This window comes from Labrus mixtus, chromosome 20 (genome assembly GCF_963584025.1).
Source record: "Labrus mixtus chromosome 20, fLabMix1.1, whole genome shotgun sequence".
NCBI classification, from domain to species: domain Eukaryota; kingdom Metazoa; phylum Chordata; class Actinopteri; order Labriformes; family Labridae; genus Labrus; species Labrus mixtus.
In genome coordinates this window covers 3,387,898-3,399,934 of record NC_083631.1, presented here as the reverse complement: position 1 = coordinate 3,399,934, position 12,037 = coordinate 3,387,898, and the positions used below count along the sequence as shown (strand labels likewise).

Below are 12,037 nucleotides of genomic sequence, written 5' to 3'. Positions count from 1 at the left end.
ACAGCATGCCTCAGCATCCACCTGTTGCACAGAATGAAGCCAAAAGCTCAAGAACTGAGCATAAACACTAGGGGTGGAGGAAATGTACAAATTTGAGATTCTTATCTTCTGAGATTTTAAATAGATTCATAACTTTTTTTTTTAGAACTTTTTTTCTTCTTTTTGGGTTAATCAGTCACTTTCTGCTAAGTGCTAAGGCTAGCTCTTTAACTCAGTAGAATTCCAAGTGGAGCAGCAAGAAATTCAGCCAGTCTCGCAGATGAGTGGAGTAGATCCTGAAGTATGTACTAATTCAAAAATAGACTTTGAATCCCTGGATCCAGAATTGTTTTGAATCAAAAATCGTCACCCCAAGAAACGAAATCGAATCGTGAGACACCCAAAGATTCCCAGCCCTAATAAACACACCAATTCAAACCAGATATCAGGGAAATTTACAGAAACCTAAATAACAATCCAGTTTTAGATTGAAATGTATAACTGATAGATGTTAATTGCTTAAATATTATGCAGATATACCCTGAATTACAATGTGAGAAGGGTATTATGGCCACGGGTTTCCCAGGGCATAAATCTCTCATCTGTTTCAACATTTTCATATTGCAATCGAAACACAGATTTCAATAGGACGAAAATAGGTACAACACAAAAAAATGTTGTAGTTCAGAAAGTAATGAAGAGAAACAAAGTCTTTAAATCTTTAAACACCAATTAGCACATGGTCTGTGGTTTTGTTAAGCTACCATGTGATGCCCTTTTTTCCCTCCAATCTGTGGGTATTTCTGTTCTCTACCAAGCAGACAAACAGGAAACTCTAAGCTCTGGGCCTCATTCCTGCACATCACTGACAGAAGGTCAGGGCCCTGGCATCAACCTCGGGGTGGGGTCTCCAAAAAAAAGTCATGAGCAGGTGGCTGGAAAATAAAATAACATCAATCCCACCCTGTGGAACGCTGGTGTCATGCACTACAATTTTCCAGTGAACATCAGTAGCAGATATTTTTTGAACCGTTTCTCTTTCTAGTTAGAGCTGCACAGACAGACTCAGACTGGATCAACTCAGAAAAACAAAAACCAGACATATAGACTGAGTATTTTCACCAGCAGAATAAGTCATTGCAAACATCACGTCCCTTGCAAATCTTCCTGCAGGCAGTGCTTTTGAACATTGATCAAATTTCAGCTTCCTCATACGCACATCTGACAAAAGAGGTGCGTAAGCTGATATATGTTCACCCCCCCCCCACACACACACACACACACACACGCACACTCAAACTATATAAAATTTCCAACGTCAGCATCGTTACATCTGTCATGAAAATGAGTAACAAAAAAAAAGAGACGACTACCTACAATTATATGGAATCTCCTGCAGTAGTTGCTCCCGTTTGTGTTCCAGTTCAGCTGAGGATATGTGGCTTAGAAGAGCCCACTACTGTACGTATAAGGCTGTGAAGTTTGTAATCAACGGGAAACCTCACACAAGTGCCACGATAGAGAGATAGAGGAAGAGAGAGAGAGAGGGTCGCTTTCTGTATTTGACATCCTGAGAGCACTTTCATGTCAGTCCCCGGCTGGCTGAGCTGGTGGAAACCCAAACTGGATCTTAGCTCAGCTGCAACAAAAGCCCCGTCAAATCAACAGCTACTTCTACACAGATCAAGCAGTGGAAAGCACAATCAGTGCGAGAGGGAAACTTTTCAAACAGGAGCTGATTTTCCTTAGGGCTGCTGACAGTAAATACAGACAGAGATCACCTAGGAAACGACTTGCGGCGAGAGGACCAGATGTTGCTTCTCCAGTTGACCTCTGTGTTTGGAACCAGATCACAGAAACATCTTATTGGCAAACACACCACATACGATGTAGCCTCTTGACAACTGATATAGGGATTCATGTTCCTCACAGAATCAATACAACTCTGAAATTCAACTTATTGGGAAACTGCTTCAATGCATATCAAAAGGCTTCTCCAAAATCAATCTTCAGATAGGAAGAAAAACATGCTACTTCCATCTATAATGGTGTAAATAAATGATGATCAGCTTTCACCTCACTGTGCTGATGGTACTGTATTCATTACTGTTACCCATTTCTACCGGTGATGACATTCCCTTGACATAAGGAGGCCAATCATTTTGAAAAAAGTTGTTCTCTCAAGGATAAAACCCAACAAAAAAAAGGAATTAGGGCTGAGTAAAACCTCTAATTTGACAACTTAAGCAACAAGATGTGTAACTATGTTGTACAGGAAGCCGATATTGGATGACTTGCATATGGATGTAGGTGTATAGGGAAGTGATGCTGCTGCTGCAGAGGCTGATGTCAGTCCAACACCAAGAAAGAAAAGTGGGAAAAAAACAAGATCAAATCTGGTGTTTGTGAGTCACTTACCCAAATCTTTCGAGCCTTGACTCTCACTGGCAAGTTCGCCCATTCTGACCAGAGCGTCGAAGTAGCCTTTGGCAGCAAACGTCACATCTAACAAAGACAAGAAAAATAGAAAAAATAAGACATAACATTTCACATTACATATTTGAAAAAGGCTTATCTCATTGACTATAACCTGGTCATTACGCTTATCAGTCTGCAACAAAATGACTTGTCAGATAAATTCATTATTAATATTTGTATGGCCCTCAATGCTGTTCAAATGTTAAGCTCAAACTGCAACCCAGCCACTAGCCAAGGCTCTAGCCACGACGGTTTGTAGCTCCAGCAAATGGGCCTACTCTCCCCACTCTACCACCTAGATGTAAACAAGCACACAAGCTTCTCGAATAAGAGCAGTGCGGTTCTGCGGTATGTTGATGTAGAAAGCTGAGATGAAAAAGTATGTAGGCTTCATCAAGTTGGCATATCGACCGGGAAAAATGCATAACCACGTTAAGCACAGGAATGTGGATATTAACCTACAGGGAGGACCGAAGGCTAGGGGCGCTAGCACTGCTAACATTATCCACATTCTGCAAACCAAAATACTCAACCAATTTTGAATACATTTTATGTGTTGATTGTTTTCTTACCTTTGGACTAGTATGTACATCTGAATTAAAACTTCTGTTTAACCGACAAATAATTAAGTCCCATAGGATTATCCCCACTGACGACCATATATCCTTCTGGGGTGGATAGACAACTTCTAGTGTAGCTAGAATTTAGCGATAAACAACTTCCAGCCAATGATTCATTTTCTGTGCACTGCATTGTTTGCATTCACATTAGCCACTTTAGAGAAGACCATGTTTGCTTCACCATTCAAGATGTGTCTGCAAAATAAATGCTGTCATTTCTTAAATTCATCACATCCACCAGACTAGTGCCGGGTCATCTGTTTGTGAGTCTCAAATCAACTGTAAATATTAAGTCACACAGAGGCTTCAACACGGCTTACTTCAGTGTTATTATGAACCGATTTTCCTGCGATAAAAATAAAGAAAAAATAAGCTTTGTCAGGTCTGTCCTCAAGAGGAGAAGAACACATCTTTTAAAAATGCAGAATGTTGGTTGGATTGACCATTTCCGATGGATTCCAAGAAGTGAGACAATATAGACCCTGATAAGCTTTTCACGATTCGGCATGAAGCAGATTTTCCACTCCAGTTGGATTTTTTTAATCTAGAACATATTGTCAACTGTTCTTGCATGCAGATATCTGTTTATAGAGATAAAGAAATCGTCCTCAGATTACTGCCCATAGGAGCCTTGATGTCATTATGGCTGATACGTTCTGCTTCCTTGGGATCTCTGACTGACTGTATTTCCTGCATACACCAAAGGCCAGCTGATACATGATTCGTCACTCCTAATTGGACTATAACTGCACTACAAAATGAAATCAGAACACTTCACATCCAAAAAATCCAGACCCTAGCATCAAGATTAAAGGATTGTATGTAAACTTAAGTAGAGGTTAGGAAAAGGCTTCAACAGAATGTGTAAACAAAGTTCTCAGAAGTCTGGCCAGTGATGCTGAAACATTTACACTCTTTCATCCTTTTTCCCTACAGCTCTTCTGCTTTTCCTCAGATTCTTTTCAAGTCGTGAATCACAGCCTCTCGCCATCAGAAAATAAGGCAGCGCTGATGTTGCTTCGTAATTACTCAGCAGCATCTTGTTTGCATTCAGCATGCTTAATTGCAAGGAGGAAATTCATTCCTGACAGATAATCCGGGCTCGATGGGGAATCCACACAGGCACAAAATGGCTTTTTCTGTAAGGTTTTGTTACAAGTGTCAAATTGAGAAGTAAGAATATTATTCCCTAATGTGTATGAGAATTACATTTAATATTTGGAGGGCTTTTTTTTTAAACTTTCATTCAGTTGGCCTTTTCAGATAAGAGCTGTAAAGACCCGTTTTCCTTTGCTGCTAATTTGTTGACAGAAACCACACATTACAGCAGACAAGTTTGTCTTATGCTTTGTGTGTTCAAACATGAAATGTCTTTGTGTTTGATTCAATTTTAGGAACATTTTTCATTCCCCGGCTCTTTTGATCTCTGACAAAACTGACCTCTATAATTCAATATTTGCCGGCCGAGGAAATAGCAATGTCACGCTGTTAACCACATGCTGTTAGTCACCATTGGCCTTTCCCTTCCACCGTTCCATTTCATCTTTTTAGTCAATATGTCCGAACACTTGACAGCAGGGTGCCACAGTAACTTGTGGAGGCTTTTGATTTTTGTAAACTGATTACGGTTCATACACCTGTACAGTCGTGGCTTCCACCTGCTGGGGAGTCCCCCTCGGCAACACAGGATGTCTGATTGTCTCAGTAGTTGTTGTTTAGTGGCTGAAACTGCAGTGCAACTTTTCAGGTAGAGAAGGAAAGTGAAAGGAGTCACTAAGTGCTAGGTTGGTGGTTCCAATCATCAGTCAATAAGTCCCCGAGTCAAATTCCATTTTGGCAGTCAAACATAAACATAACCCTTTGGTTTTACAGCCGCATCACTGTGCACAGAGCAATACAGGAGAAATAACAGGGCAAGCTGTGAACTGCAATGACACTCAAAATGACCATTCTCTGACAAAGTATTTACTGATTGGCAGAATGATACATTCCTCCTTCTGAAACAAGAAGACCCTGTGATTTAATCTAATCTCCAAAGAGCAGTGTCATGATAAAAAATCTGATGCAATTGGTTGCTAAATAACATTAGGAGGGTCTAACAAAGCTGAGCTGTCGTTAGCTTGTCCTAGTGCTCAGATGCGCTACGTACATGTACATTCCCCTGCAACCTCTGCGCCCCTACATTACCAAATTCTTAATCCAATTCAATTAGATATATTTACAAAAACAGCAGTGACATGATTTGAAAGAGAGTACTCTAGGAAATGTTCAAATGTCCTGCTGGTAGCCGGTGTATGTTGGACTCTGTTAAACCTGCATCTTGTAGGGACTCATGACATTCATGTGGACTGAAACTGAGGTTTGGTGAGGCGCTGAAAGAAAAAAAGAAAAAAGGGGAAAAAAACTGAAATGTTTAGCCAGGATTTGTATTGAAGATAAAAATCTGATTCAAGAGGTTCTGATAGCCTAGTGGTAAGTGTGTGTGCCCCATGTACGGAGGCTGTGGTCCTCCGAGCAGGCGGCCCGGGTTCCAATCCGACCTGTGGCTTCTTCCCCGCATGTCGTTCCTCACTCTATCTGCCCCTGATTTCTGACTCTATCCCCTGTCCTATCTCTACAATAAAAAGGCACAAAAAGCCCCCGGCCCCCGAATTTTTTTTTTGATTCAACTGCTAAATTCTTATTTCGGTACAATCGAAGAGTGGCAGAAAGACACATAATAATGTAAATCAAAAGAATTACATAAGATATATGAATAAGAAATAAAGAAATGTGTACTAAACCCCACAGTAATTATCAGCAGAGATTAGGGTTGCAGATAGAGATAGTTCACTTTAGATTTCATGGAAAAACAATGTTCACCAGTTTGGTGTAAATATTGCACAGTTAAGCTATTAAACTATTATTGACCAGGTTAGATTCAGCGTTGCACAGTTGAAAATAATCAATACATAATGAAAGGGTTTAAAATGCTGACTGTGCATATGGAGTCGTTTGTTTGTATTGATGAAAGCTGTAATCATTCATCTCTAATTGCCTTTCTAATGTAATGGGCTTACTTAAGTGCGCAAGTAATCTGTTTTTTTACCCTAATAACCAAGTGAGGTGAAGGGTCACTTAAACAGATGTCACGTGTATTTGCACATTTGTGTACACACACACACGCACACACGCACACACACACGCACGCACGCACGCACGCACGCATTGGCATGCACAAACACTTTGACCTTTGTTCTACATCGTGAGCATACACAAAAAAACAATCTGTGAGGTTAATCACAATCAGCAGCCAGGCCTCCTTTTCCCTGTCGCTGACTACATAAAGATCAAGAGTTCTTCTGTTTTCCCTGGATCAATATCCACCTCAGACCCCTATTATTTCAACTGCAGCTGTGCTGGCTATCAAAAGGGCACAGGGGGCAGAGAGGGCTTCCAGTGATTTCTGCCCCGACTGCCACACAGCACTGGCGATCAGTCCATCTCTGGCAAATAATGGCCCCTGCTTTTTGGAGGTGAACTCAGAGGTGACAGATGGCGCCCTGTACCTGCAGACAGCTGCCAGGTGAGAGACACGTTTACAACAATAGCCTGGCAGGGGCAGGCTTATTCCAGCAGACAGATGCAGGCCTGCGATAGGGGGAAGTCTCTAAGGCAGGAGGCTTGGCAGCTCTGGTCCAAGGCTGAGGGACATATGCTAATGCTAATACCAATTACAGCTGAGTCAAAGGCAGAAGACGGGAAGCGTTTCCTCCTTCTCCTTTTGCTGAGCGAACTGAGAGCCTCCTGAGCATCATGGCTGATTTCTCTACATTATGCCAAACACACCTCCTGCATGCCTTGATGAGTAAAATGTGTGTGCGTATATGTGAGTCTGCCGTATGGGGGTTGTGCGAGCAGAATGGTGCGAGCTATAGCAGATTTTCAAAAGCGATTTCCAAGCAACAGACACTTTCTTCTTGCTGATGCTGCTGCTGCTATAGCGTTTGTGTGTGTGCAGCTGAAGGATGGCTGAGTAGATAAGCTGGATCTATACGGATACTCCACTTCTGTCTAATGAAATGTGTGGTGAGGGGCTCACTGAGACAGACGGAGAGGATTACCAGATGTCTGATTGTGCGGCGGGCAAACAATTGGCACGGGAGGGGCTCGTCTCAGAGCTACTGATCCGTCACTCATCCTTCACTCCAGAGAAGAGGAGGAACAACCACACATCTCTTAATCAGGACAACCATCATTTCCTGTACCTACACTGTCCTCATCACGCTGCCGGGGGATTTGTATACCAAGTTCAAGGCTGTTTTTGGAAGGCAGTTGTTTTGCATCTGTGGCTTTCACACTCACCAAAGGCTGAGAGATACATGCTCAAATGCAGCTCTAGCAGGCCCTTTCCAAAGAGTTATTATTGGCTTCTTCTGGTGTTAAATAATGTCCCTGAATGCACCATATGGGTTGAAGTATGTCCTCTCATCCCCTGCCCCCGCAAATCAGAGCCTCTAAGTCCCTTGGGTCTTGCCAATCCTGCAAAGAGGGGTCTTTAATTGCTCACTGAGTCCCTAGCAGTCTGTCTCCCACCTACACCAAGGCCAGGATTAGTTACTCTGCGTCCGGGGATAGAGGTGCAGGTTGGGGAGGGGAGAGAAACCCCACTGATTTCTGGATTAGTTGGACTGAGGAGATTTGGCTGTTGGTTAAGGTCGAGGAGCATTTAAGGAGGAAAGTTAAGCAACACTGTTACCAAAAGGGTAAATTAAATATCTCAAAGGCAAAGTGCAGTGGGAGAGTCTAAGGAAATCTGGTTTTACATAGAAAAAAAGAGTCCTCTATAATTTGAAGTTGAAATCCTTGATAAGCTTTAAAAAAAATCAGAGTTGATTAAAGTTCATAATTATTATAAAATACAATTTAAAAAAACAACTCTTTCCGGGGGGTTGGTAGCCTAGTGGTTAATATGTGCACTGACAGAGGCTAATGTCCTCTGGAGAGGGCGGCCTGGGTTCAAATTTGACTTGTGGCTCCTTTCCCACATCATTCCCAACCCTTTTTCCCAATTTCTGACTCCACTGTCTCTAAATCAATGCATACAAAGCCCAAAAAGGGTTAGGGTTAGGGCTTTTTCTAAGTTATTACCATTTCTCATCAAGGTGTAGGCCTCACATTTTGACTGGCATCCCCATCATTTTAATTGACATCTGACTGGCTCCGCCCCACATAAATTCTGACTATCTATCCAGTTCATCCTAAAGGATAATGTTTGAGTTGTCAGAGACTGAACCAGAGGACAAAGCAGAAGCCTGACCGTCTGAAATGTATTCATTTCAATTAGCATACACCTGCAGCATTAGCGGAGACACACCTGTGTGTTTTAAAAGCTATCAAAACAATGCTGAATGATGGCTCTATAGGATTAGCTAATGCCGTACTATAACAGGGCTTGACTTTCTTCATTGATACAAAATAACACCTAAACATAGATCATGAATAGCCTGCAATAAACTCCTGCAGCTCTAAATAGACAAATCAACCCATGCAGTCATCATAATCATGTGCAATTTACATTTTTCACTGTGTTTTAAAGGTCCAATATGTAAGATTTTTACTGATTTAAATCATAAAATTTCCTCACTATTTCATCAGACATTAAGGAAACATGCTATGCTGAAGTGGCTTCTCTGGCAACAGTGAGGCAGCCATTATATCCTCCTACTAAGTTTTGATTTCGGTGGAATGGTTTGGTTTTGAAGGTAGGCGGCTACTCCACACCGTCTTTCCCCTCGCCCCTCAGAATCAAACGGCAAACCAACCAATTGTTGCAGCAATTGAAGCGGGCAAGACCAATTGGTTCAGATATAACTGCTTCAACCAGACCTAAAAAAGCCTCTGCATTTTTCGAAATAAGCTTCAAGAGCAGAAACGTGATGAAACTAGGATAAATATTGGAAACGCTTTTGAAAAATCAAGAGGTTAGAGCGTAGAAAGGTTTCAAGTAACGATGCAGAGCTGGCTAAACACTGAAGCTTCAGGGTCCGCGACATCAGGCAACCTGCGTGTGCACACTATAGGGAAGAGGTGGAGGGGGGGAGAAAGCTCGGACTACAGTACCCATCTTAAACACTACGTGTCAGAGTGACATATTGCTCCTTTAATGGACAAATATCTGCCATTTGACTATTCATATGATTGGTTTGCAGAATGAACAGGACAGTTTCCAGAAACAAAATGTGGAATAAAACTGAGTACTTGTACCTTTTTGATGTCTATTATTATGTACATAAGAGCCTAAATTAGGTTTTTATTGTGATTTTGACTGAAAGCTGTTCTCACCTCTGCATCAGATGAGAAACATGTTCTTGTTTCCCGGAATACACATCCACTACACTAACAGTGCAGTACAGTCTGTTAGAAAGAGAGAGTGCTCACTTGGCTGTGTGCCTCAAGCTCACAGAAAATAAATGAGAAAAAAACAAGGACTTACTGGCAAGGGCCTTCTCGTAGTTCTTCCCCATGGCAACAAAGTTCCGTAAGCAGGGGTTGAACTGCTCCATGATGGTCTGAAAGAAGAGAACACAAGAGATGGATGTAAGGTTAGCTTATCACCAGAGCGGGGTCAAGGGCAGAGGAGAAAAAAAAGAAGACTTACACCTTCCTCTACTTGGTCTCTTTTGCACTTTCTGACTCGCTTTTTCTTTATAGCACACACACACACACAAACACCTCCTCCTTCAGCTCCGCAAAATCCGTCATCTAAACAGCCATCGACAGAGTCTTTGGACACACTTGTCTCGAATGGTAATGAGGGCAGGAATGAGTTCCTCCTCCTACGTCCTGCCCTCTTACAGTGTGAAATGGTCCAGGTGGGATGTGGAGGGAGATGCTGGGGGTTGATGATGACGGCTGGCGGAGGAGTGGGAGATGCACTTGTGGACTTGAAACAAAATGACTGTGAAATTTGCATCGACAGAGACGCACAAAGTTACCCTGGAGCATTAGATGATGGACTCAGAGGCTCATTATGGCAGACAGTGAACACATTAGACAAAGTTAACTATATAAATGAGGGATGTGTGCTACGGTTCATGTAGCTATAAATAGGTAGCTAGGTTATCTTGTTAGAAAGACAAAAAACAAGAAAGTTCATATCTGTTTTCAAGTGTCACATAACAAGAAAGTTAAGCGTTTTATATAAAAACTCTGAACTGATTTTTTCGTCATGGCAGCAGTATTTCACTGCATCACTGTAGGGAATCAGTATCAAATATGCTGCAGGCAGAGTCGGTGTAAATGCAGAGACTGCATGATGCCTGACATCTCCAACCACCATCATTTCCTCCACCCCTCCTCCTCCTCCTCTTCTGCTCCTGCAGGGCTCCCTCCAATTAGCCGGTCCCCAGTCAGGAACAGCCAGGAACAGCCAGGGGACACGGAGACAACCACAACAGTGCTGCAGCAGCAGTCCCTACACAGGCCATCAATACTGCAGGAGAACACTTAATAATCCACTCCTCCTATGCTGGATCTTTGCTGTGTGGCAGAATAATGCCACCAGTGTCAACCTGAAAGAACCCCGGCAGCTCATCCTGGAAATCATCTGCATCATGTATTCTGTCAGAACTCAGCATTTTTTACTTTTTTCTCTTCATCTTACTGTCTCTTTTAATGAGAGCTATGATTTGGACTGGATAACATATACAGTATCTGTGTTTTTTTTGTGTGTGAATGTCCCAGCAGGAGTCGTAGTTCAAATGGCTTGAGTGCAGCGCAACCCACCTACAGTACAAACACCAAATGAGTCAGACATAAACCAGCTATACTTTCATTACACACGCAGTAATTATTTCGACACGCCTTTGCAGAACTGCACAGCAAAAATTGGACTGGATTAAAAAACTAATCTTTAGTGCAGTCACCACCAGTTCCTACTGTAAGAGAGGCAGCTCGTTTAAACCAATCAGAAAGCTCCAAAGATAGAAGGAAGGAATCATCAAACTCTAACATTTGTTAGCCTATAGGTATAAAAAAAACTGTTGGCATTTCTGCTTGTCAAATTACAAACACAACAACAAATGTACAGTTATTATTGTTTCCAGCTTTTATTGCATAGACTTGTTCTAACACCAAAACTGGTACTGGTTGGTCTCTGATACAGCTAAATGGGATTTTGTTTACAAGCAGCTTTGCCACTCTGTTAATAATTGATACCATAACCAAGTGATTCGCAACCTCAGGGTCTTTACACCAGTGGGAGTCGCGAGATAATTTCTGGGGGTCGGCAGAAGGTTGTGGAGAAGAAAAAAGAGGATGTTTTTAAGAATTGAGGAACATATTTTCGACTGGGGGTCAGTTGATACAAATGATACAATCTCACTTATTTTAATGATCAGCAGTTTCTTAAAGTACCAAAACAATATATTTCTAACCCAAAGCTGCCTCGAGCAGGAGAGAGAGAGGGAGAGAGAGAGAGAGATAGAGAGAGAGAGAGAGAGAGAGAGAGAGAGAGAGGTTTATGCGTCTTTACAAACATAAAGACAACAGAGGAGGTGACAGTCACAATTGAATCAGCTTTCAGGAGGCTGCCTGCTGTTTTTGGTCATTAAAATAAGATTTAGTTTTACTTCAGGGTAGCTTGGACTTCTATTTTTGTTACCATTGCATCCACACAGGTATCCACATAGTTTGATCTGTACTAGTACCATATCATGGTTTGAAATCCTGGTACTGAGACACCCTACAGCAATAAGACCCTCTCAAAATAAATGATTTTTAAGTTCATCATTGTGTGACAATAATAAACAACAGTGTGGTGCTAGCAGAGAGTAATATCAGCCATACAGGTTTTTCTATTTAATTGATTTCCTTTCTAATTGAACTACAATCAGAGATGAACTTCCTTTACGACAGGATCAATATAAACAGAACATCTCTGAAGCAGATGTATAAAGATTAGGCTGTAAAGATGATTC

At 41.8% G+C, this 12,037-nt stretch overlaps 1 protein-coding gene across 5 annotated transcripts in view; it reads right to left on the bottom strand.

Annotated features, from left to right (window-relative positions):
• Positions 1–12,037, bottom strand: part of LOC132954245 (brain-specific angiogenesis inhibitor 1-associated protein 2-like) — a 66,398-nt gene that overhangs the window by 38,666 nt on the left and 15,695 nt on the right. For all 5 annotated transcript variants that reach the window (XM_061026762.1, XM_061026763.1, XM_061026764.1 and 2 more), the window contains exons 2-3: positions 9,553–9,628; positions 2,398–2,484 (exon numbers count right to left, since the gene is read on the bottom strand). In XM_061026762.1, coding sequence (XP_060882745.1) covers positions 2,398–2,484; positions 9,553–9,628 — 163 coding nt within the window. The remainder of the gene's footprint in view (positions 1–2,397; positions 2,485–9,552; positions 9,629–12,037) is intronic.